Source organism: Papio anubis, chromosome 5 (genome assembly GCF_008728515.1).
Source record: "Papio anubis isolate 15944 chromosome 5, Panubis1.0, whole genome shotgun sequence".
Lineage (NCBI taxonomy): Eukaryota > Metazoa > Chordata > Mammalia > Primates > Cercopithecidae > Papio > Papio anubis.
Window position 1 is genome coordinate 70,421,368 of NC_044980.1, and position 27,809 is coordinate 70,449,176.

General features: G+C 38.3%; 1 protein-coding gene across 10 annotated transcripts in view; it reads right to left on the bottom strand.

Annotated features, from left to right (window-relative positions):
• WDR41 (WD repeat domain 41) overlaps nt 1-14,127 on the bottom strand; it is a 49,520-nt gene extending 35,393 nt beyond the window's left edge. For 2 of the 10 annotated variants that reach the window (XR_002522599.2, XM_021939482.2), the window contains exons 1-2: nt 12,195-13,577; nt 11,451-11,566 (exon numbers count right to left, since the gene is read on the bottom strand). Coding sequence is in view for 9 of the 10 variants with exons in the window: in XM_021939482.2 (XP_021795174.1) it covers nt 11,451-11,566; nt 12,195-12,371 (293 nt within the window). In the remaining variant the exon portion in view is untranslated. Of the gene's footprint in view, nt 1-11,450; nt 11,567-12,194; nt 13,584-13,713 lie in introns of those variants that run through there. The other 8 variants (XM_009208649.3, XM_003899844.4, XM_031666259.1 and 5 more) reach the window with 7 other exon arrangements.
• Between the last annotated feature and the right edge of the window lie 13,682 nt (nt 14,128-27,809).

Sequence of the window (27,809 nt, forward strand, 5' to 3'; positions counted from 1 at the left end):
GAAGATTGCAAGTTTAAAATACATACTTTTTTTCTAACCCTAATTTTTAACTTCTTATGATTGTTTTATCATGTTTGACTTTCATGAGTTCACAATGAGAGATGACTGAGAACAGCTGAGAGTTTAGAAATGGGATACAGAGCATTTCACCTCAAACTTTAATTCAATCAGTAGAGAACAAAAGTTAAATCTAAATAAGGCTCAACAGTAATGCATGAAATCACAGCCAATTTTTTATTGCTCCAAGGTCAATTACCTGGTTGGTAGATTATTCAGGCCTTCTATTCTTATATATATTCTATTGCTACCATTTTTTTTTTTTTTTTTTGCCATTTCAATATTTATTACTACCTCCCCTAAAGAGGAAACTTTAAGCTTTAAAATACAAACCAGTATAACTTTGATACATATTAGTACCTGTCATAAAAAAACGAATAAAGGGTTGAGATATCATTCACAAATTACAATTATCCATCCTACTATGATGGATAATGAAAAACTAGCTATACTATATCAGTTTATCTTAAACTAAATCCTAGTCAGTCAAGCATACACTTCAACCATCTGCAAATCAGAAATGGAAATACAACCCAAGAATTCCTAATTGTAACTGCTGAAAAGAAGTAATGAACTATAAAATTAAAAAGGATTAAAATGTCAATAAGTTTTCAGCTATTCTATCCAATGGAAGAATAATAATATTGCCAGAAAACATTTTACATACTAATTTTTAAAAACACTCTAATAGAGGGCAAAAACTTAAGCCTAAAAATAAGATTTTGACAGAAACGTTTCTTTACCGATCAGCAAAAAATGTATTTAGTGTGATTCCGTGCTAGGAGTTAGGGAAATGTCAAGACACCTGACATGTGGTTCTTGCTTTGAGATCTTAAAACTTAATGAATGTTTAGAAATATACCGTATTTCATCAAATCTAAGACATCAATTGTAAGACACTCTTATTTATCATTAAGGAAAACATACTGCCAATTACAATTGAAAGACACAATTATATGATGTGTCCAAATTTTAGAGATGTTAAAATAGAAAAAAATATGCTTGTTAGAATCATGAACTATAAGAATTACCATATTTATTGATCTTTATCTTTATAACATGGCACTTGCCAGTCTAATGAATCTCTGATTACCTCTGGCAGGTTTTAAGTGCTAAAGAAATGCTTGTTGAATGAATAAATGAATGCATAAGCAAACATTTAAGTGTTCAAGGGCTCTGTGAAATAGATTCGTTAATGACAGTAATGTAACCCCATATTTTCCTTTCATTATAATTAATGTAAATATACTACCACAAAAAATAGAAATTTAAAAAATTTAAAACCCAGAAACCTGCCACACAAAAGTACATTTCTGTATTTTTTCATATTCCTGTCCAATTCTTATCCATATACTTCATTTTTTTTTTTTTTTTTTTTTTAACTTAAAACCAAGTCCAAGATCACGCCACTGCACTCCAGCCTGGGCAACAGAGCAAGATTCCAAAAAAAAAAAAAAAAAAAAAAACCCAAGTCTTTAAAAATACTCCTTGAGACTACAAAATTAAATGACTAAGCAAAAATTATATTCATGAAAAACAAGTTCAACAAGGTGAAACATGGTTTAACAAAGACCTATGGCAGACCTTCTAGAATGTTCCATCCTCTCATCCCCTAATTATGAGAACTAAATTTATTATGATAGCCCATAAGTTACTCGGTCATTCAAGAAATACTTACTAAGCACTAACTATATAGATGCTTAACTCTGAGAATTAAGATCAAGAGATTGTTCTTGCCCTTCAAGAACTCACAGTCCAACATTACTAAGTGATGCTATAGGGTCTAGATCATGAGTCCTTAGAGAACTCTCACTTACAACCATCTTAATGTATAAAAATAATTCCCTCTAAACACCTTCTCTTTGAACATCTCTGAGAAAGTGTTCTCTCGTTCCTTCCAACAGTGGCTGAGACGACAGCAAAGCTTAATAAAGATTTGTAAAAAATAAAGTTTGTATACTCCATTAGGAAACATAATTTCTGGCAGTCATTTTTGTGGGTGTGATGTTAACACCCATCAATAATCATTGCCTGAAGTCATTATTACATTTATTTACAATAAAATAACACTGAAAAAATGCTGCTACAATGCTAGAAATGAGACAAACCTAAAAAATAGCACAATTTTCATTTAAAGTATATGTTTGTATGCTAGAACTACTTGAAGAAAATTAGAGAAGCATCCAGAGAGAGACTTGTAAAGCAGCTGAAGGAAATTTCAAAGCATTTTCAAGAGCCATAGATGCTGACACAACTAATTCCTTAATTAGATCTACTTCAACATTAATTTCTTTTCCTTAAAAAAGAATGTATTATATTAACACAACTCTAACATCTAAAAGTCTAAGGTCTTTTAGCTCACAAATAAAGATTTCATAGTTCCCATGGTTATTTGCAAAGGTAAAACATTTGGTAAGTTCTTCCCTCCCCAAATCACAAATAGAAAGCTAAACTGCACATCAAGATTACAGTATTAGAATACCAAAAAAATCTCTGTGACTTCTGTTAGGTGAACCTCCATTCCCCTGCACTCAAGTTTCCATGGAGGACTCCTATTATTAGAGAAACATTCTTGGTCTCTCTCTGCCCCACTTGCTTGAGACAATGAATTAGGCATGCTCAGTTCAGACCCTTGTGGGTTTTCTGTTTTGTTTTTTTTTTTTGGAGACGAAGTCTTGCCCTGTTGCCCTTTTTTTTGGAGATGAAGTCTTGACCTGTTGCCCAGGCTGGAGTGCAATGGCACGATCTCAGCTCACTGCAACTTCTACCTCTCAGGTTCTAACTATTCTCCTGCCTCAGCCTCCCAAGTAGCTGGGATTACCGGCACCTGCCACCACACATGGCTAATTTTTGTATTTTTAGTAGAGATGGAGTTTCACAATGTTGGGCAGGCTGGTCTCAAACTCCTTACCTTATGATCCGCCCGCCTTGGCCCCCCAAAGTTCAGGCACGAGCCATCGCGCCCGGCCCCTTGTGGGTTTTCTGAAGATTCATCTGTTCACAGAGAACATACTAGTCTGCTCTTATTTTTGAGGTAAGCCCGTATCTGAATGGGAGGCCAGCAACTGTTCAGTTGCCCCAGGGATTCATTAAAAAAGTCTACGTGACTCAGGTTGAAGTGTAAGGAAACCCACTGTGGGTGCATATTAAAGCTACATCCTGGCCAGGCACGGTGGCTCACACCTGTAATCCCAGCACTTTGGGAGGCCGAGGCAGGCAAACCACGAGGTCAGGAGTTCGAGACCAGCCTGGCCAATATGGTGAAACCCCGTCTCTATTAAATATACAAAAATTAGCTCAGTGTGGTGGCACACACCTGCAGTCCCAGCTACTAGGGAGGCTGAGGCAGAAGAATCGCTTGAACCCGGGAAGTAGTGGTTGCAGTGAGCAGAGATCACACTACTGCACTCCAGCCTGGGTGACAGGACGAGACTCCATCTCAAAAAAAAAAAAAAAACAACAAAGAGCCATATCCTGTAATCCAGCTTTGTATCGGTTATTACTTTATGAAGCTGATATGTTCATGTTCATCTGTATGATTCCTGCATCTATTCTCAATAAATTCTGTTCTCAAAGAGAAACAAGGGTGGTTCTCCATTGAACACTCAAAACACTAGTAATATCTAAGAAAACATTTTATTTCATACAGAGGCATAAATACCTTTTAAATTGACATTTTTATTTCCTCTATTTCAAATATAGATCTTTAACTTTTCATTATGGAGAATTTAAATATATACAAAAGTGGAGAGAAGAGCATAATAAAAAGCCACATGTACTCACTGCCTGTCTCTAGTAATTATCAACTTATGGCCAATAGTGTCTTATCTGTACCCAATCCAATCCCTCTGTAAATTATTTTGAAGCAAATCCTAGTCACTGTATTTCATTTCGTATTTCAGAATGCATCTCTAAGGACTCTTTTACATCACACCTAAGTTAACATTTACTTCCTTACTTGACATTTACTTCCTTAATGTCATCAAATACCCAGTCAAGGATCAAATTTACCTGATCACATTTTTTTAAACACTTAGAAGCAGGATCCAAATAGGCTTATATAGTATACTTGGTTGATATATCTCTAATATCTCTTTTATTCTAATGATTTTTTTCTCCATCTATTTTTCCTTGCAATTTATTTGTTGAAAAAAAGGTCACCTGTCTTGTGGAGTTCTCACAGTCTGGATTTTGCTGGCTACCTTTCCTGTGTTGTTATCCAACATGCACCTCTGTCCTCTGCATTTTTTGTTAATTGATAGTTAAATCTAGAGACTAAATAGATCCAAATCTGACTTTTGGTAAGACTACCCCAGAGGCAGATTGTATACTCCATCAGGAAATATAATTTCTGGCTGTCTTGTGTGTATATGTTATGATTTAGGCCATCAATAATCATTGCCTAAATTCATTACTTCATTTGAAGGGGTTCAGAGCATGTAACCCCAAACTATGCCACTCTGACATTATCATCTTTGGCTTAAGGCAACTGAGAAAATGCAGGCACAGAATGAGCTCTGTCCTCCCCACATCTACCTGGGGAAAAAAACCACAAATCACCCTTGTGAAAGTGCCCCCCTAAAACCTCTACCCCACTTCCCATACCAGGAGAGGGATAAAAACCTTTATCACAGATTAGATGACACCAAGAGTTTACACAAACCAACCTCATTAATGAGCCCTTCTCTACCATCAGTTTCCATCATATATTTGCCTTCTTACAATTTGCCACCCCAAGAAACTCAAAGTCCATTTCCTTTGTCTTGTCACTCAACAAATTTCTTGTTCTGCTAAGATACTATATAAGCCGAAGTTTTATTTTTCTTTTTTGAGACAGGGTCTTACTCAGTCATTCAGGCTACAGTCAGTGGCCCCAATCACAGCTCACTGCAGCCTCAACCTCCTGAGCTAAAGTGATCCTCCTACCTCCGCCTCCCAAGTAGCTGGGACCACAGGTGTGCACCAACACACCCAGCTAATTTTTGTATTTCTTAATAGAAATACAGTTTTGCCATGTTGCCTAGGCTAGCCTCAAACTCCTGAGCTCAAGGAATCCTTCCAACTCGGCCTCTCAAAGTGTTGGGATTACAGGGCTGAGTCATCATGCCCAGCCTAAGCCCAAGTTTTAACCACCCCTATGAGTTAAACTTGAGTACTCGTGCGTTTGTGTGTGTACACAATGTACGCATCGATATACTTCTTTTTCTCTCATTAACCTGTCTTTTGTATGTCTATGTTGTAGAGTCCTGGTCAATGAATCTAAGATAGGTAAAAGAAAAGTGTTTTCCTCCCCTATACATTAGAGGTTGCAAAATTACAATATTCTATCATTCTTCCTAGCCTGAATTCTTCTATAAAGAGAAATTTCTTCTCAATTATTACTGATCCCAAGACACAGTTTATATAAGAAAGGCAGTATAGATCTTGACTCTGCCCCTTTATTTACCAGTTTTCAAAATAATGAGTTAGTTCCCCAGCATTCTCCAAAGGTGAGTTCTCTTTGTGAAGTATCATTATGAACACATAGATTTAAACATATGTGATATGTTGCAATTCATTGCAGTTATTTCCCGTATCCATGCTCAAGTTGCCAGATGGATTTTTTAAGCTACATTCTAAAGATGTAGATCTTTAGATCAAGAAAATAATTTTCAAATGCCTAGTAAGGGTATTTTGTAGTTGAGAGAGACTGATTTTTTCTAGAAATTATAGAGTTTTACTGCTAAGGTGACGAATTTGAAACTGAAATACTGTTAGACACTTGCTGTCCTTATCCCAACATTTGATTCTATGCTACTGCATGAAGCAGCAATTACCTTTTCACTCACTCCTGTCATCCTCCCAAACCCTGCAACATCTTATCCAATTAAACAAAATTCAGCTACAGCTCCAAAACACAAGCCGAAAGGACAAAATTATTAGAAACAAGGAGAAAAGTAGCAAGGGTGGCACATGCATCTGTGTGATGACACTGCCGTAATTCCCTAACTTGATTCAGGGCACGATCCAAAACAACAGAAATTCAATCAACAGGTTCACCACACATGGCGGATTAGGGGTTTTAGAAATAGAAAAGTTATTTGGTTAACAGATTTCAGTAAAATTTACTATAATAAAGTTGTCTAAAGTCAATGTCACACTGGATGTAAGTGCTTTAAAAAAAACCTGCCAGATATGGAGTCTGTTATTAATATTGTAGCTGTCGGAATTTGTGATAAAAAGGGTTCTGCTTATACCCTCTTTTCCAGGCATAAGTACGTTAATAGCTCTAAAAATTGTATTAACTTTTTCAAGCCATCAAATATTAACCAATGGCATAATTACAGTTTCTGAAAAAGCTGCCCAAAGACATAGCCAATGAGTATGTTCATGCAAGTTAAAAATAAAATAGACCACCTTGCAACTATGGAAGCGTAGCAAACACCAACACCTGCCTCCCAGATCCCCTTTCAAGAGAGGACTCACTGCTCAGCTGTGAGGAATCTAGTTATCTGACTGCCTCCAGCTGTTGACTTCAGGATCCATTTCTGCTTTCAAGCCAGTTATACTAGCTCAGTTGGCTCCTAGTCACTGGGATTTAAGCAAGATAGAAGCCACGTGCATGTTCTTCATGAAGGACCCTCGGCAAATAACCAAGCAAGGCAGAAGTACAAAGCCCTAGTTATTTACATCCAGCAGAGAACTCTAAAGAGCAACCTTTCCTCCAGCGAAAGGTTGGGCTGGCAGAGACTTTGTCACATCTGCATCAGAGTCTGAGACAGCTCCTCTTGTCCAATTCTGCTTCCTCCCTTCTCCTTTCATTGGCTTTCTCTCTAATAAACCTATTGCATGCTTAACCCCGTTTTAGTGTCTCCTTCCCAGGGAACCCAGGTACTAGAAGGATCTAAACTATACTGACTGTTTCCCAGGGGACCCAGATCCTAGGATCTGAACTATACTGATTTCTATTCTCTGAAGGTTAGTGTATAAGAAAGAATATGTTTAGCTTGAGAATATTTCCTTAAAAATCAGCATATTGTTCACTTTTAGTGGATCAAGCTATACTGAGTTTATTTACTTTCTTGTGAATGTACAGCTTCACCAACCATCCTAGAGGCACATTTTGTTCTCCAGTCTGGCACTTCATGGGTCATCTGATTCTTTTCCAGTCATGATCACCATCCTACACAACCTTGTCTGTTTCCTGAAGGAGCAAGGAATGGTCAAATGAGCAACAGAGAAAACTCTTCTTAAAATGTGTTATGAACTCAGTTTAGTTTAATGTGTCAAATGCTAGAGTATTACATGCAATTTTAGCACAGTCCATTTTTTGGAAGACTGTTGCTGAGGCTTAGCCTTCTTTAGTGATCTCCCAATCAATATGACCCTCACTTCATGTTCAAAAAATACTAAAGAAAAAAAGAAAAGGCAGCTGTCTGTTAGGTTATACAGGATTTATTGGGTATCTTCAAAAACCAATCTGAGAAAATTTTCCACTCACTGATTTTAGCTGAGCCACCGAGAAAACAAGAAAATCCTTCTGCAAAATTTTCAATAAGATGATATTATCTAAAGACTTGAAGCGTGAAACCTGGATTATAACAGCTGACCAAAAAAAAACAAAGTGTAATGTCTTCAAAAACTAAGAAACAAAAAAAGTGTAACGATATAAAACTTAAAAACTGGAAAGGTATTTCTCTAATTTGACAATGCATAATGTACATATGCAGTGGTAAAGATAATTCTAAACTATTAAGAGTAAAAACATTCAGTTCTTAATTCTGTTCATAATATGTTTATACTTCGTAGATTTTCCTGTGTCCTTACCAAGAATGACTTTCTTTTTTTTTTTTTTAGTACACTACAGAATTAAATTTTTAAAAACAACATACAGACTGAAAGTTCTACAGGTCAGCAAATGACTGAAAAACTTCATACTTGATATGTAAATTTGATAATGACTTTTCAAAGAATTAAATGTGAATCATGAAGTCGTATCATCATTGCATTACAAAAGCCAAAAAGCAGGCTTCTTCGTCTATCTCAGATTCACTGTGGTAGATCAGAAACTGGCCACAAATTATTCCCCCGCCCAATATTCCCACCACCATTAGCAATAGGACTTAGTTACTTCTACCGTGAGAGGTCAAGTTTATTTACCCACTCACTGAATTTGTGCCAGCTCCTAACTTGCTTTGGCTGATGAAACAGCAGCAAACATGATGCAAGCTGAGACTTGAAAAGCGTCTTACTTTGGGGCTTGCCCTTCTGCTATTAGAACTCCATGATCATTATGTGAACAAGCACCTGAGAAATCACATGGAGGGAGACCACAGTCATTTCAGCTAAGACCTTCAGCTGAAATGAACCAGCCAGCCCCCGCCAATCTACCAGCTGACAGAGGCATAAGTGAACCTAGCCCAGATCAGCTGTTCCTGGTGCAAAGACAGACTCACCCAGCTGAGCCTAGCCCGAATTGCCATCCTGCAGAATAATGAGCTAAATAGATGGGGATGTGTTAAGCCAGTAAGTTTGGCGTGATAGCTGATAGAGCAATAGATAACTAACATACTCACAGATGGCTTTTTACTCTTTACAGAATATTTACTCTATCATTAAACAGCTAAAGTATATGTGAGCACCACCGTGGGGAAAACAGAACCAAATATATGTCAGCGTTTGTACACTAACCATTATTCTATAGGCTGGCTTCTTCTACAGAGTCATCTTCTCACTATGGGATAGGAATAGCCAAGAGGATATTTCACAGAGGAAAGACAACAATGAACATGGACTCTTAACAATTTATATAAACATTTAAAGTCCACAACCTGATCACATTCTGTGTATTTATTATTTAACTTTCCTAGACAAAATAACTTTAGGATTCCTTAACATCCAAGTATTCGTGATTATAAGAAATTATCAGATTTTCTTTTTTTTTTTTTTTTTGAGACAGAGTCTTGCTCAGTCGCCCAGGCTGGAGTACAGTGGCACAATCTCAGCTCACTGCAAGCTCCGCCTCCCGGGTTCCCGCCATTCTCCTGCTTCAGCCTCCCAAGTAGCTGGGACTACAGGTGCCCGCCACCACGCCCGGCTAATTTTTTGCATTTGTAGTAGAGATGGGGTTTCACCGTGTTAGCCAGGATGGTCTCGATCTCCTGACCTCGTGATCTGCCCACCTCGGCCTCCCAAAGTGCTGGGATTACAGGCGTGAGCCGCTGCGCCCGGCCCCAGATTTTCTTTAATCTAGCAACTTACTCGGGTAAAATATAGCACAAGAAAACTTTAGCTGTCCAAAATCTTACCTTTCCAGAAATAATCAGTTCCCCACAAAAATGACCACTTAAATAAATGGAGTGTCTCTCAGGACACAGCAACAAGTAATACTGCCAAAAAAAAGGCTCCAGATGATTAACATGTCATGATTTGGTTGACTTGCACCACAATAGGAAAACAGTGCTGACAGGCCAGTAATATACATGAGACAAATCTTTTCAAGCAAAAGTTAAGAAACACAGTACTGTTTAATAACTTTGCTGGACTTTGTCTCTGGTTCCTAGAAGGGAGTCTGTAAACCCTTGGAATTTTCCAAGTGGTAAAAATGTCTTCATATTCATGGTGGGTCCCTTGGACCACACCTAAGTTTATGCTAACGGAACAACTCACAGTGGGCCCTGAGATAACATCAGGAAAGAGGCTGGCCAAGCTGGAAAAATGAACCACGTGATTTAAAGGTATGGGCTTTGTGCTACCAGCCATGGTGGGGAGGGTGGGGACTGAAGATTGAGTTCAGTTATGTGACCAGTGATTCAAACAATCATGCCTACGAATGAAAGCTCTGGACACCCAAAGTTCAAGTGTGCTCACTCATTGGTGATACACACTGATGTGCCAAGAGGGCGAGGAGTCTTGAGACATGGAAGCTTTGCATGTGGGACCCCCTAGGCCTTGCCCTATATCCATCCTTTCATTTGGCAGGTCCTGATTTGTATCTTTTATAATAAAACTGTAATCCTGTGTATAGTGCTTTTCTCAGTTCTGTGAGTCCTTCTAGTGAACTATCAGACCTGAAGGAACAGTGGGAACTTGTAGCCAGCAGGTGGACATGCAGGTGGCCTACAAACCCATACATGGCTTGCAGCTAGTGTCTCCAGTAAGGGGTGTTGTATAGACTATGCCCTTCACCTGTGGAATTTGACCTAACTCCAGGTAATGTCAGAACTGCACTGCACATGGTAAAAGCAACTAAATACCAGTAACATTTAAAAAGCGGAGAGAAGGCTGAGCACGGTGGCTCACGCCTGTAATCCCAACACTTTGGGAGGCCGAGGTAGGAAGACAGCTTGAGCCCAGGAGTTCGAGACCAGCCTGGGCAACATAGTGAGACCCTGTCTCTATTTTAAAAAATTAAATTTAAAAAAAAAAGAAAGAAGAGGAAAGACAAGGTTAATAGCAGAAGTGGTGGTCAGAGTTAGGAATAATCACAGTAACACTCATCCATGGACTGAAAAATGAAAGAATAAAAACAGCAAAGGCAAAAGAGAAAATTAGAGATAAAAGCGGAAAAACTTGTAGAGACAACAGAAATGAAGTTGGGGGATAAGGATGGCACACAATGTAGATGCTTAGTAGTCTAGGGAATCATTCACTCAGCCACCATCTATGAATTATCTGCTACCTGTAAGGCACTGTACTAGGTACTAAGAAAACATGGTGAATAAGAAAAACAGCCTCATTCTCATGAAGCTTACATTTTAGAGAGGATGAAAATACTGAGTTACACCACTAATTATGTAATTGTTATGGTGAAACATGCTATAAAGGAGAAATATATAGTTGAATATGGGTTTAATATACATATATACAGATCAATAATAGTCTACAGTCCTAAAACCTATATACCTTCACCTTTATTTGCAAATATATTAAACACAACTATTATACATGTTAGCAAGGAAGTACAGAATAATGTACATTTTCAAGTGGTTTCACCAATAACAAAAACTTTGGATTAAATCCTTACCTTCCACTAAAAAATAAAACATTCCTGGTAGGTACCTGATACTTAAACATTTACCATATTTGTTTCTCAAATACAGGTTCTCCTTGATATACTGTTATAACTCCCACCCAAATTTTAAAGTCATACACTTCTTTTAAACTATTAAGAATATTTCTGAGAATGCAAACAAACAAACTCTCAAATCACCAGACATGACACCATGACTTTGGGCCAAAAAAGACTCCAGATACGTATTTCATCAGAGGCCAATTTTAATATCTACTAAATGTTACTAATGATCAGTTTTAAAATTTTTAGAAAAGATGTATTAATTTTAAAGGTGTTTAACATAAAATTCCCTAAAACCTCTTCCCACACAATAGTCAATTAGATCACTATAGTTTCTTACCTGTAGTCATCTAACTGTACCAGAAATCGTACAATATCATGATGAGCTTTTAGTACAAGCAGTTCAGTGTAGGGATTCTGGGTTTGTTCTTCACCTATTGTCTGTAAAGGAGATTTCTTGTATTGGAAAAAAAAAAAAAAGCAAAAAACAAAAGACAAAAAAAGAGATAAAATGATTTGTAAGACCATATTGGAATACAACTGCATGGTATACATCTGAGAACACAAGATTTTTAAAAGCTTTAAGATATCATGTTCTAATACTAAATATTATTTCTCCTTATATCAACTAAATAACTACCAATTCCACATAAAACACTTCTCCTACCACAAATTCGAATCATGAATTTCAGTATTTTCAAATCACAATAAATTTACAAAAGGGTGAATTTTATGTAAATTGCATCCTATTAAACCTCACTTTAAAAAAATTAATGGGCCAATCCAACTCAGCTTTCAGAAAGCATGTTTCTCAGTTAAAATGCGGCAGAAACTAAACTGCACATCAAAGACATAAAATAGTGAAACAGTGCCTCATCCATTACAAGCACTCAATACGTGTTTGCTAAATGAATAAAGGAAGGCATGAAATCGACTCTGGATTTCTCAAACTTGATGCTGATATTTTTGGGCCAGATAATTTTTTTTTTTTTTTTTCCCCGCACCACCACGCCCAGCTAATTTTTGTATTTTTAGTAGAGACAGGGTTTCGCCATGTCGGCCAGGCTGGTCTTGAACTCCTGACCTCAAGTGATCCGCTCCCCTCGGCCTTCCAAAGTGCTGGGAATACAGGAGTGAGCCACCGCTCCCGGCCCAGATAATTCTTTGTTGTTGAGCGCTGTCCTGTGCATTGTAGGATATTTAGCAACATTCCTGGTCTATACACATTAGATGCCAGTAGAACTGCCGCTCTGCAAGGCATGACAATCAAAAATGTCTCCAGACATTGCCAAATGCCTCCTGCGGGGCAAAAATCACCCCAGTTGAGAACCACTGCTTAAACGAGAAGCCTGGATACAAAGTTCTTGAATAAATTAGGGAAAATCACAGGTTCTGATAATGTACAAATTCACAGCAGTTATACAACTGAATTTACCTTCATATGAAGAAATATATAAATTTAAAACATGCATAAATGTCTTCCAAAAAAAAAAAATCACCACAAAGCATTAATTTTGCATTTATTCTGTCTTCCTTCTAGCAGAGGTTGTGGTGAGAAATTTGAAAACTGTATAAACTGCTTCCCCTCCAGTGAAAACTTGCCAGGAATGGGAGAACTGGTTAATCAAATTACACGATTCACCAAAGAACCAGGTTAAAACAGAATTATCCAAAATGTCGTATATACAATATGTGGCTATTTAGTAATCCACAATTCTTCCACAATCTCAAGGATTTAGGATTAATATGAAACAAGAAAATTTTAAAAACAGACAATACCATCAACTGCAAAGACATGAGGAAGTTAAAACAGTAGACTGCCTACTCTCAACAATCCAATTTCTTACTTTTAACAATCTAAACAAATACTTCCTATGAGAAATAAAATGGAATTCACAAATTCTGTTCTTGTGTGGCATAGGAAATAAATTCCGGACCTCAAAATTTTCAAGACTGCAAAAATCATTGTATTCACATTTCAAATGTAAATCTCATTACACACGGTCTGTTCGCCCATGAAGAGTGTGTGACTATGAAACCAAAAACAGCAGTTAATTAGAAAATCATGTTCTTGACCTTGAAGCAAATTATTACTTTTTAAAAATAATTATATCCTTTTTTGGTTCTTGGATAAGTAAATTAATTTTATATTCCCTGAGCTAGGATCAGCTGACACCAGGAAGAGGCACCAATTCAAACCAAAAGTGGAAAGCTGCGGTTACAACTCGTTCGTTTCTAGCTAAATTGGATACTTTTTAAGTGGAAATGAAGATAGTTTCGGTAGCCAGAAGCCCTAAGTTGTCACAGGTCCCAATAGGACTGCAGACCCTGAGCCAGGGTCTCACGATTCGGCTAGCCGTGGAACGGGGCCGGGGGTCTGCAACTCCAGGGTGCGTTTGGGGGCCCGCCGGGTCCGGTCCAAGGAGCCCCGGCTCGCGCGCCCTCCGCCCCCACCGGCGTGAGGACTGCGAACTGAACTAACTCAGCACCCAGCCACGCCTCCGCCCGGGTCCCCGCGGTCGGAACCCAGGGAGGCCGAACCGGAACGAAGCCGCCCCTCCAGCAAGCTCGGAGGGCGCAGGGCAGGCCCGCCCGGAGTTTACCTCGGCCAGTCCCTGCGGTTCTCGGCCTCCCCCGATCAGCCATCGCAACATCCGGGCAGCGGCGGCGTCTCGCCCGGTCTAGCCCGTCTGCCAGAACTCCACCCCGGGCTCGGCCTCCTCCTTCCTCCCCGGCTGCAGCGCAACTGAGGCGCTAATACTTCCCGCCCCAGATCAGCCCACCGGCCGAAGGAATGCAGACCACAGTTGAGGGAGAATTTTTGTCCCGAAAGCGCTTCCGTACCCAGCCACAGAGGCTTGGTTTGGGCAATCACTTCGGAGCGGCGGCCGGAGGCGGGGACGGCTGCGGCGATTGCGGGGCGCGCGCTGCTCCGAGTGAGCACGCGCGGGGGCGCCGCCGGGTAGCCCACGGAGCTTAGGTAGCTCGAGCGGCCCCTGGTGGACGCGCGCGGAGCAGCAACTAGACGCCGGCGAGCAAGCGCGCACCAAGAATAGTCCCCCTCCCTGTGACATGGCTTTAGTATCCTCCACTTCCTGGGGTACCAGGAAACCTCCCCCGCTTTCCCAAGAGCTGGCTGAAGAAGGTGTACCGCAGTAGACTTCTGCATCCAGACAAATCCAGTGGCTTATGTGTACACCCGAATAAATCTGGCCAACATTTACCGTGTGCTGTATAGTACAGCTTCTGCGCTGAAGCTTTACATAAATCCTCATGGTAAACCTATATCCTCTATTTTACACATCAAGAAACTGAAGCTGTGAACGATTAGGTAATTTGTCTAAAGATAACAGCTAGGAAGTGACTGCATTGGTAGTGTTCTTGACTGTATGCTATACTAACAGAATCTCCCTCAAGAATAGAAGGCAGTTCATATACCTTTTTTGACTACTAAATTTTCTTAGGTAGTCAAAAGGGCTGTGGTTCTCTATGCTGACTGCATATCAGAATTACCTGGGTAGGTTTTGAAAATGTAGATTCCTGGTTTCCACCTCAGACTCATTAAAATAATCTTTGTGGTTGGAACGTAGGAATCAGGGTTTTGGAAACGTTCCTCGGGTGATTCTGATGAGTAGCAAGGTCTGAAAATCGCTGGTCTAGGAACTACTTATACATATCATGTTTGCAAAAGTGTAAATATATATATTTGCATATGTATTTGTTAGGTTCAAATAATCCTCCTAGCAGTAAATTGTTGTAGGGAACCTACAGATGTCCCAACCAATGCATTAATTCAGCAAACATGTGTTGGACACAGATGCACTAGAGAAGCAGAAAGGAATCACATAAAATGCTGCTCTGGAGGGACAAGGCAGAATATCCCAGTCACCAATAAGAGAGAGCCATATATTCCACTTTAAGGTAAGTTAGTCGTGAGCAGCTGCACAAACTTACAGTCTCTCTGGAACTGGACTCTCCTATAATTCATCTTTGTATTCCTTTGAGTGCACTCAGCAAGAACACACTCCCAAGGATCAGGAGCATGTTGCCTTCTGTGTGCTAGCCCCAAATTGCAGTCTGCATACAGTTGAAGACAGACCAAAACAGAGACTATCCCCTGGGAAAGACGGACTTATCTTTAGTAAAACAAAGCCCAGAGACATCAGGAATTCAGTTCTGGAAGGAATATCTTCAAATGAGACAATGTGGTTGTGCAAATAGCCTAAATTTTATCCTTCTGATTATCCACATTCTTTAGGGTTTGCTTCATGCTCTTTAGGGTTTGCCCACTGCCACATTACTCTGATGTAAGGAACATTCTGCTGATCCTTTAAAGCACGGGTCCAGGGGTGAACACTTCCTCCCTTGGTTCCTCTTAGGACAGCTAAGAAAGAACTTTTTACAAGATTAGTATATTATTGGGCACACAATGTATAAAGATGTAATTTGTGGCATCAATAGAAAGGGTGGGGGTGGAGCAATATAGGAGCAGAGTTTTTGTATGCAATTGAAGTTACATTGGTATAAATTAAAATGAGATTGTTATAACGTTAGGATGTTAAATGTAATTCTCATGGTAAACACAAAAATACCTGTAAAATATACGTAAATGGAAATGATCAGGGAATCAAAACATTTACTACAAAAAATAAGCTAAACGCAAAAGATGGCAGTAATAGAGGAAATGAGGTACAAAAAACTATAAAGCATATAGAAAACAAATAGCAAAATAGAAATTCCTCTTTATCAGTAATACTTTAAATATAAATAGACTAAACTGTCCAAAGAAAAGGCAAATTGACAAAAAACCCAAACTCTAGGATCCAACTATATGCTATCTATGAAAGACTGACTTTAGATCAGACACAAATAGATCAAAAGGGAAAGAACAGAAAAAGATATTCTATGCAAATAGTAACCAAAAGAGAACTGGAGCGGCTGTACTAATATCTGACAAAATAGACTTTAAATCAAAAAAGTTTCCAAAGACAAACAGAAACATTATATTATATATTAATAAAATAGTCAATATAGCAAAAAGATATAATAATTATAAATATTTACACACCTAATAATAGACCCTCAAAATTTATAAAGCAAAACTTGACAGAATCGAAGAGAGATATAGTTCTACAACAATGGTAGCAGACTTCATTTGCCCACTTTCAATAATAGATAGAACAACCAGACAGAAGATAAAGAAATAGAGGACATAAACAAACACAATAAACTAATTACATCTAACACATATAAAGAACATGCTACCCAACAATATCAGCATAAATGTTCATGTCAAGTACATGTAGGACATTCTCTTAGACCACATCATATGTTAGGCCACAAAATAAGTCTCAATCAATTTTAAAAGATAGATATCACACGAATTACCTTCTCTAACCACAACAGGAATCAGTGACAGAAGTAAAACTGGAATATTCACAAATATGTTGAAATTAAAACACTCAACCAATGAGTCACACGCAAAAGCAGCACAAAATAAATTATAAAATACCTAGAGACAAAAACACAACACGACAAAACTTATAGGATGCAGTAAAAGCAGTAAAGGGAAATTTATAGGTATATATGTCTACATTAAAAAAGAAAATCTAAAATCAATAACCTGACTTTATACCATAAGGAACTTGAAGTAGAAGAGCAAATGAAACCCAAAACTAGTAGGAGGAAGGAAATAATAAGAATTAGAGCAGAGATAAACAAGATAGAAAATAGAAAAAATAGAGCAAATCAATGAAACCAAAAGTTGGTATTTTGCAAAGATTACCAAAATTTAAAAACCTTTAGCTGGACTGACAAAGGAAAAAAGAGAAAATGCAAATAACTAAAGTTGAAAATGACAGTGGCGACATTACTACCGACTTTACAGAGAGAAAAGGAACTATGTGACTACTATGAACAATTGTACGCAAACAAATTAGATAACCTAGAAGATATGAACAAATTCCTTGAAATACACAGTTATTTAAATTGACTCAAAAATAAATGGAAAATATTAACAGACATATAATAAGTAAAGAGATTGGAACAGTATTCAAAAACCTCCCCAAAAAGTGGAGTCCTGGACCAGATGGCTTTACTGATGAATTTACCAAACATTTAAAGAAGAATTCACATTAATCTTTCTCAAATTCTTCCAAAAAGTGAAGAGGAGGAAACACTTTTTAACTCCTTATACAAAGCCAGCATTACCCTGACACCAAAGCCAGATAAAAACATCACAAGAAGAGAAAATTACAGGCCAATGTCCCTTATGACTATAAATGAATAACTGTTTGATATAATATTATCACATTAAATCCAACAGCATATTAACAAGTATTATTTACTATGACCAAATAAGATTTATTCCAGGAATGGAAGAGTGATTCAATATAAGAAAATCAACCAATGTAATACATCACATTAATAAAACAAACGAAGATAACCACAGGATCATCTCAATTGATGCAGAAAGGCATTTTACAACATCCAACACCCTTTTATAATAAAACTCTCAGAAAACCAGAAATAGAGGGGAAATTCCTCAATATGATAAAAAGTAATTATGAAAAACCCATGGTTAACATCACATTCAATGGTGAAAGACTGAAATCTTCTCCCCTAAGATCAGAAACAAAATAAAGATGTCCTCTTTGACCACACTCTTCAACACTGTATTGGAAGTTCTTGCCAGAGCTAGTACACAAAAAGAAGTAAAAAGCATCCAAATTGGAAAGGAAGAGGTAAAGCTCTATTTGCAGATGATATGACCCTATATATAGAAAATCCTGAAGAATCTACATAAAAGGTATAGAGATAGTAAATAAATTCAGCTAAGTGGTACTAGATTAATACAAAAAAAATTAGTGTTGTTCCTACTTGCCAACAATGAACAATCCAAAAGGAAACTAATAAAACAATTCCATTTACAATAGCATCTAAAATAATTAAATACATAGGAATAAATCTAACCCTAGAGGCAAAAGACTTCTATACTGAAAACTACAAAACATTGCTGAAAGAAATTAAAGAGTACCTAAATAAATAAAAAGACATCCAAGCTCTTGGATAGAAAGACTTAACATTGTTAAGATATCAGTATTTCCCAAAACAATCTCCAAATTCAATGCAATCTCCATCAAAATTTCAATAATCTTCTTCCTAAAAATGGAAAAATAATCCTCAAATTTATATGGAATTGCAAGGGGTCCCAAATAGCCAAAATAATCTTGACAAAAAAGATAAAGTTGGAGGACTCACACTTCCCAACTGTGGAACTTACTACGAAGTTAAGGTAATAGTACTGACACAAGGACAGACATGTAGACCAATGGAATAGAACAGAGAGCCTAGAGAAAAACTCTCACATATATGGTCAATTTTTTTGACAAGTGTACTAAGACCACCCAATGGGGAAAGGACAATCTTTTCAACAAATGGTACTAGGAAAATTGGATCTCTACACATAAAAGAATGAACTTGGATCCTTATCTTTTACCACACACAAGTATTACGATAGTCAAATACCTAAACTTAAAAGCTAAGTTGTAAAAATCTTAGAAGAAAAAAAAATTGGAGGGGAAAATCTTCATGACATTAAATTTTTTTTTTTTTTTTTTTTTTTTTTTTTTGAGACGGAGTCTCACTCTGTCGCCCAGGCTGGAGTGCAGTGGCCGGATCTCGGCTCACTGCAAGCTCCGCCTCCCGGGTTCATGCCATTCTCCTGCCTCAGCCTCCCGAGTAGCTGGGACTACAGGCGCCCGCCACCTTGCCCGGCTAGTTTTTTGTATTTTTTAGTAGAGATGGGGTTTCACCGTGTTAGCCAGGATGGTCTCGATCTCCTGACCTCGTGATCCACCCGTCTCGGCCTCCCAAAGTGCTGGGATTACAGGCTTGAGCCACCACGCCTGGCCCATGACATTAAATTTGGCAAAATTTAGTGGCTGTGACACCAAATGCACAGGCAACAAAAGAAAAAATAAACCAATTTGACTTCATCAAAATTAAGAACTTTCATGCATCAAAGGATACTCTCAAGAAAATGAAAACCTAGAGAATGGGAGAAAATATTTGCAAATCATACATCTGATAAGGAAGTGATACCTATAATATATAAATATCTCCTACAACTCAACAACAACAAAAAAAACAACCCTAATAAAACTGGGCAAAGGACTTGAGTAGACATTTCTCCAAGGAAGGTATATGAATGGCCATTCCCTTATGCACCTGAGAAGAAGCTCAACATCATTAGTCATTAGAAAAATGCAAATCAAAACCACAGTGGCATGCCATTTCACACATACTAGGATGCTTATAATTGTTTTCAGATGGAAAATAAGTACTCATAGGGATATGGAGAAATTGGAGTCCTTGTGCATTGCTAATAGAAATGTAAAATGGAGCAGCCACTGTGAAAAATCGTTTAGCAGACCCTCGAAAGTTAAACATACAACTACCATATGACCCAGCAAGTCCACCTCTAAGCATATATCTACAAGAAATGAAAGAAAGGACTCAACAGATATTTGGGCCAATGTTGACATCAGCACTATTCACAATAGCCAAAAAGTGGAGACAACCCAAATGTCCATCCACAGAGGAATGGATAAATAAAATGTAACATACGCATAAAGTGAAGTATTAGGCATAAAGGAATTAATTTTTAAATATATTCTATAGCATAGATGGACCTTGAAAACATCATTTTAAGTGAAATAAACCAAATACAGAAGAATAGATATTGTATGATTCCACTAATATGAAATACTTAGAATAGGTAAATTCATAGAGACAGAAAATAGAATAGAGGTTACCAGGGATGAGAGGGGGGAAATAGGGAGTTATTATTGAATGAGTACAGAGTTTATGTCGAGACCGATGAAAAAAATTTGTGTATAGATAGTGGTGATGATTATACAATATTGTGAATGTATTTAATGCCACTGAATTGTACAATTACAAATGGTTAAAATGACATATTAGTATGTTTTACCACAATAAAAGAGATAAATAGACCAATGGGACAGAATAGAGTACCAAAATAAAACTACATATATATGGACAACTGATTTTTTTTTACAAAAGTGTAAAGGCCATCAGTATAGAAAGACTTTTGAAAAAGGCTTTTTGTTAATGGTGCTAGACAATTTGGTATCCATATCCAAATAAATGTACTTCAATTTATATCTCATTCCATATGCAAAATACAGGATTAATCATAGGCATAAATGTAAAACCTAAATCTATAAAACTTCTAGAATAAAACATGGAAAGGCCAGTCACGGTGGCTCAAGCCTATAATCCCAGCACTTTGGGAGTCTGAGGTGGGAGGATTGCTTGAGCCCAGCAGTTCAAGACCAGACTGGGCAACATAGCGGGACCTCATATCTACAAAAAGTTTTAAAATTAACCGAGTGTGGCAGCAGGTGCCTGTGGTTCCAGTTACTTTGGAGGCTGAGGCAAGAGAATCACTTAAGCTCAGGAGCTAGAGTCTGCAGTAAGCCATGTTCATACCACTGTACTTCAGCCTGGGTAACAGAGTGAGACCCTGTCAAAAAAAAAAGGAAAAAAGGAAAAATCCTTGTGACTTTTTAAAGATTTGATCTCAAAAGCACAATCCATAAAATTAAAAATTGATAAATTGTACTACATCAAAATTAACACTTCTGTTCTTTAAAAGACACTGTTAAGAGAATAAAAAATAAGCCATAGACTAGGGAAAATATTTCCAAATTATGTAGGTGATAAAGGACTTGTCCCCAGAATATATAAAGAACCCTGAAAACTTAATAAAAGTCCAGTTCTGAGTGAGATAAGATAAACACACATCACCCTTTCTCTCCAATTGAACAAAACTATAAACTTTGAACAAAATAGATGATGTAACTCTTTGAGGACTCTGGAAAAGGTGGATTGGGGAAGAATACCAGAATTCAAACTACCAGCAAGTCAGCATTTCTTTTTTTCTTCAGCAACTTCCCCAGCCTGAATCCAATGCAACCTCAAATCTGGAAAGGAGCACTGTGGTACAGAAAGAGAAAGGTGTACCTTCTAGTTGTGGCTTCTAGTTGTGGCTGGAACTGCAGGAAGAGGAACTCCCAAAGCTTAGAGAGAATGCAGGAATCCTCTGGGTCTTTTCCTGTCCTTTTTGTCCATTCTCTCATGCCTCAGACTCCAAGATATCCCACAGCAATGGTGGCAGCTGTTATAGTGGCTACCAACAGGAGACTGCAGGAGCCAAAACTCTAAGGGAAGGGAGACTTCCTCTCCATTCAGTGGAGCTCATGCTGCAAAAGAGTGCATCCAAACCCAGACCTGCTTTTTCCCATCTTTCTACCCTTCCACTAACTAGCACCAGAGGTGGAGCAATTATGAAAGTGGGTGGTTTCCAAAAAGGGAAACCCCAAAGAAACAGAAAGTACCACAGAGAGAGTGGAAATAGAAGAGTTCAGGAAAGCAACCCCAATTAGTGTTATATGAACATCTAGGCTCACCTTCCTTATCTTCATATGCAAGGCTCTTAACCTAATTAGTGTGCCAAAGACTTTGAAAACTGAGCTAATAGAATTCTGCCCAGGTCCAAGACTAATTACTAGGTGGGACAAATACAGATAACACTGTAAAGGCATTAAAACTGAACAAACATTGGAGCCACAGCTCACAGAAGGTGAATTAAAACTTGTGCCTAACCTAGTCAGGTTAATTGCTTGTTAAAAGAAAAATACCAACAGTCTCCATAGGACTTAAAACCAAGATTCATAGTGTCATATTCCAAAGGTCTAGGAGTATAAGCCCAAATTACTTGGCATATGGAGAAACACAAAAGTCTCAGCTCACATGGAAAAATACAATCAACAGTAGCCAATGACAAAACTACAGATGTTGGAATTACCTCACGAAGACTTTAAAACATATTATAAAAATGCTTGCATGGCAATTATAAACATTCTTGAAACAAACATTAAAACACAATGTATCAGCAAAGAAATAGAACATATAAAATAGAACCAAATGGAAAATTTTAAATTTAACATAGAATAACCAAAATTTAAAACTCAGTGGATGAACTAGTAGCAGAATGGAGATGACAAGGCAAGAGTCAGTGAACTTAAATGGAGAAAATCAATAAAACCAAAAGCTGGTGTTTAAAAAGATCAATGAAATTAATAAGCCTCTAGCAAGACTGACAAAGAAAAAAAATAAAAGATAAAAATTAGCAGTATAAGGCATGAAAGCAGGGATATTACTTAGGCCCTACAGACATTAAAAGGATTTTAAGAGAGTATTATAAACAACCCTACACACAAAAATTTAACGACTGATGAAATGGAGCAATTTCTCAAATATCACAAATTATCAAAATCTGTTCAAGCTCAAATAGGTAACCTAAGTAGTCCCATAACCATTTACAAATTGAATTTATAGTATAAAATGTTCTTAAAAAGCAATCTTAAGGTTCAGATAGCAAATCATAATGAACATCCCAGCAGGATTTCTTGTAGATAGACAAGCTGCTTCTAATATGTATAAGGAAGGGCAGACAAACTAGAATGTGCTGTGAGACATTACATTAAAAACCAAAAAAGACACTAAAATCTTTAAAATTTGAACCTTGTAGTCCCTGCTCTCAAGAAACATATTTCAGGAGGTGGCAAGATGGCCAAATAGGAACAGCTCTGGTCTGCAGCTCCCAGCGTGATCAACACAGAAGACAGGTGATTTCTGCATTTCCAAATGAGGTACCTGGTTCATCTCATTGGGACTGCTTGGACAGAGTGTGCAGCCTACATAGGGCAAGCCGAAGCAGGGCAAGGCATCGCCTCACCCAGGAAGTGCAAGGGGTCGGGGGATTTCCCTTTCCTAGCCGAGGGAAGTCATGATAGACTGTACCTGGAAAAACGGGACACTGCTGCCCAAATACTGCACTTTTCCCAAGGTCTTAGCAACTGGCAGACAAGGAGATTCTCTCCCATTCCTGGCTCAGTGGGCCCCACGCCCACAGAGCCTTGCTCACTGCTAGCACAGCAGTGTGAGATTGAACTGCAAGGCAGCAGCCTGGCTGGGATAAGGGCATCCACCATTGCTGAGGCTTGAGTAGGTAAACAAAGCAGCCAGGAAGCTCAAACTAGGCAGAGCCCACCACAGCTCAGCAAGGCCTACTGCCTTTATAGACTTCACCTCTATGGGCAGGGCATAGCTGAACAAAAGGCAGCAGACAACTTCTGCAGACTTAAATGTCCCTGTCTGATAGCTCTGAAGAGAGCAGTGGTTCTCCCAGCACAGCGTTTGAGCTCTGAGAATGGACAGACTGCCTCCTCAAGCGGGTCCCTGACCCCTGTGTGGCCTAACTGGGAGACACCTCCCAGTAGGGGCCGACAGACACCTCATATAGATAGATGCCCCTTTGGGATGAAGCTTCCAGAGGAAGGATCAGGCAGCAATATTTGCTGTTCTGCAATATTTGCTGCTCTGCAGCCTCTGCTGGTGATACCTAGGTAAACAAGGTCTGAAGTGGACCTCCAGCAAACTCCAACAGACCTGCAGCTGAGGGACCTGACTGTTAGAAGGAAAACTAACAAACAGAAGGGAATAGCATCAACATCAAAAAGGACATCTACACCAAAACCCCATCGGTAGGTCATCAACATCAAAGACTAAAGGTAGATAAAACCACAAAGATGGGGAGAAACCAGAACAGAAAAACTGAAAATTCTAAAAACCAGAGCACCTCTTCTCCTCCAAAGGATCACAGCTCCTCGCCACCAATTGAACAAAACTGGATGGAGAATGACTTTGACGAGTTGACAGAAGTAGTCTTCAGAAGGTCAGTAATAAACTCCTCCAATCTAAAGGAGCATGTTCAAACCCATGGCAAGGAAGCTAAACACCTTGAAGAAAGGTTAGATGAATGGCTAACTAGAATAAGCAGTGTGGAGAAGACCTTAAATGACCTGGTGGAGCTGAAAACCATAGCACGAGAACTTCATGATGCATGCACAAGCTTCAATAGCTGATTCAATCAAGTGGAAGAAAGGGTATCAGTGATTGAAGATCAAATTAATGAAATAAAGTGAGAAGAAAAGGTTAGAGAAAAAAGAGTAAAAAGAAATGACCACAGCCTCCAAGAAATATGGGACTATGTGAAAAGACCAAATCTACATTAGATAGGTGTACCTGAAGGTGATGGGGAGAATGGAACCAAACTGGAAAACACTCTTCAGGATATTATCCAGGAGAACTTCCCCAACTTAGCAAGGAAGGCCAACATTCAAATTCAGAAAAACAGAGGACACCACAAAGATACTCCTCAAGAAGAGCAACCCAAAGACACATAATTGTCAGATTCACCAAGGTTGAAATGAAGGAAAAAATGTTAAGGGCAGCCAGACAGAAAGGTCCAGTTACCCACAAAGGGAAGCCCATCAGATTAACAGCAGATCTCTTGGCAGAAACTCTACAAGCCAGAAGAGAGCAGGGGCCAATATTCAACATTCTTAAAGAAAATAATTTCCAACCCAGAATTTCATACCCAGAATTTCTAAGTGAAGGAGAAATAAAATCCTTTACAGACAGGCAAATGCTGAGAGATTTTGTCACCACCAGGCCTACCTTACAAGAGCTCCTGAAGGAAGCAGTAAACATGGAAAGAAACAACCGGTACCAACCACTGCAAAAACATGCCAAATTGTAAAGACCATCGATTCTATGAAGAAACTGCATCAATTAACAAGAAAAGTAACCAGCTAACATCATAACAACAGGATCGTATTCACACAAAACAATATTAACCTTAAATGTAAACAGGCCAAATGCCCGAATCAAAAGACACAGACCGGCAAATTGGATAACGAGTCAAGACCCATCAGTGTGCTATATTCAGGAGATCCATATCACATGCAGAGACACACATACGCTCAAAATAAAGGGATGGAGGAAGATCTACCAAGCAAATGGAAAGAAAAAAAAAAAAAGCAGGGGTTGCAACCCTAGTCTCTGACAATACAGACTTTAAACTAACAAAGATCAGAAGAGACAAAGAAGGCCATTACATAATGGTAAAGGAATCGATTCAACAAGAAGAGCTAACTATCCTAAATATATATGCACCCAATACAGCAGCAACCAGATTCATAAAGCAAGTTCTTAGAGACCTACAAAGAGACTTAGACTCCCACACAATAATAATGGGAGACTTTAACACCCCACTGTCAATATTAGACAGATCAGCAAGACAGAAGGTTAACAAGGATATCCAGGACTTGAACTCAGCTCTGCACCAAGCAGACCTAATAGACATCTACAGAACTCTCCACCCAAAATCAACAGAATATACATTCTTCTCAGCACCACATTGCACTTATTCCAAAATTGACTACATAGTTGGAAGTAAAGCACTCCTCAGCAAATGTAAGAGAAGAGAAATCACAACAAACTGTCTCTCAGACCACAGGGCAATCAAATTAGAACTCAGGATTAAGAAACTCACTAAAAACTGCACAACTACATGGAAACTGAACAATCTGCTCCTGAATGACTACTGGTTAAATAATGAAAAGAAGGCAGAAATAAAGATTTTCTTTGAAACCATTGAGAGCAAAGACACAACATACCAGAATCTCTGGGACACATTTAAAGCAGTGCGTAGAGGGAAATTTATAGCACTAAATGCCCACAAGAGGAAGCAGGAAAGATCTAAAATAGACACCCTAACATCACAATTAAAAGAACTAGAGAAGTAAGAACAAACAAATTCAAAAGCTAGCCGAAGGCAAGAAATAACTAAGAGCAGAACTGAAGGAGACAGAGACACAAAAAACCCTTCAAAAGATCAATGAATCCAGGAGCTGATTTTTTGAAAAGATCAACAAAATTGATAGACCACTAGCAAGACTAATAAAGAATAAAAGAGAAAAGAATCAAATAGATGCAATAAAAAATGATAAAGGAGGTTTCACCACTGATCCCACAGAAATACAAACTACCATCAGAGAATACTATAAACACCTCTATGCAAATAAACTAGAAAACCTAGAAAAATGGATAAATTCCTGGACACATACACACTCCCAAGACTAAACCAGGAAGAAGTTGAATCTCTAAGAGATCAATAACAGGCTCTGAAATTGAGGCAATAATTAATAGCCTACCAACCAAAGAAAGTGCAGGACCAGACAGATTCACAGCCGAATTCTAACAGAGGTACAAAGAGGAGCTGGTACCATTCCTTCTGAAACTATTCCAATCAATAGAAAAAGAGGGAATCCTCCTTAACTCATTTTATGAGGCAAGCATCATCCCGATACCAAAGCCTGGCAGAGACACAACAAAAAAGAGAATTTTAGACCAATATCCCTGATGAGCATTGATGCAAAAATCCTCAGTAAAATACTGGCAAACCGAATCCAGCAGCACATCAAAAAGCTTATCCACCACAATCAAGTGGGCTTCATCCGTGGGATGCAAGGCTGGTTCGACATGCAAATCAAAAAATGTAACCCATCATATAAACAGAACCCAAGACAAAAACCACATGATTATCTCAATAGATGCAGAAAAAGCCTTCAACAAAATTCAACAGCCCTTCATGCTAAAAACTCTCAATAAACTGGGTATCGATGGAACGTATCTCAAAATAATAATAGCTATTTATGACAAACCCACAGCCAATATCATACTGAATGGGCAAAAACTGGAAGCATTCCCTTTGAAAAGCAGCACAAGACAAGGATGCTCTCTCTCACCACTCCTATTCAACATAGGGTTGGAAGTTCTGGCCAGGGCAATCAGGCAGGATAAAGAAATAAAAGAAATTCAATTAGGAAAAGAGGAAGTCAAATTGTCCCTGTTTGCAGATGACATGATTGTATATTTAGAAAACCCCATTGTCTCAGCCCAAAATCTCTTTAAGCTGAAAAGCAACTTCAGCAAAGTGTCTCAGGATACAAAATCAATGTGCAAAAATCACAAGCATTCCTATACACCAATAACAGACAAACAGAGAGCCAAATCATGAGTGAATTCCCATTTACAATTGCTACGAAGAGAATAAAATACATAGTAATCCAACTTACAAGGAATGTGAAGGACCTCTTCAAGGAGAACTACAAACCACTGTTCAACAAAATAAAAGAGGACACAAACAAATGGAAGAACATTCCATCCTCATGGATGGCAGGAATCAATATCGTGAAAACGGCCATACTGCCCAAGGTAATTTATAGATTCAATGCCATCCCCATCAAGCTACCAATGACTTCTTTGACAGAATCGGAAAAAACTACTGTAAAGTTAATATGGAACCAAAAAAGAGCCCACATTGCCAAGACAATCCTAAGCAAAAAGAACAAAGCTGGAGGCATCATGCTACCTGACTTCAAACTATACTACAAGGCTACAGTAACCAAAACAGCATGGTACTGGTACAAAAACAGATGTATAGAACAATGGAAGAGAACACAGGCCTCAGATATAACACTACACATCTACAACCATCTGATCTTTGACAAATCTGACAAAAACAAGAAATGTGGAAAGGATTCCCTATTTAATAAACAGTGCAGGGAAAACTGGCTAGCCATATGTAGAAAGCTGAAACTGGATCTCTTCCTTACACCTTATACAACAATTAATTCCAGATGGATTAAAGACTTAAATGTTATACCTAAAACCATAAAAACCCTAGAAGAAAACCTAGGCA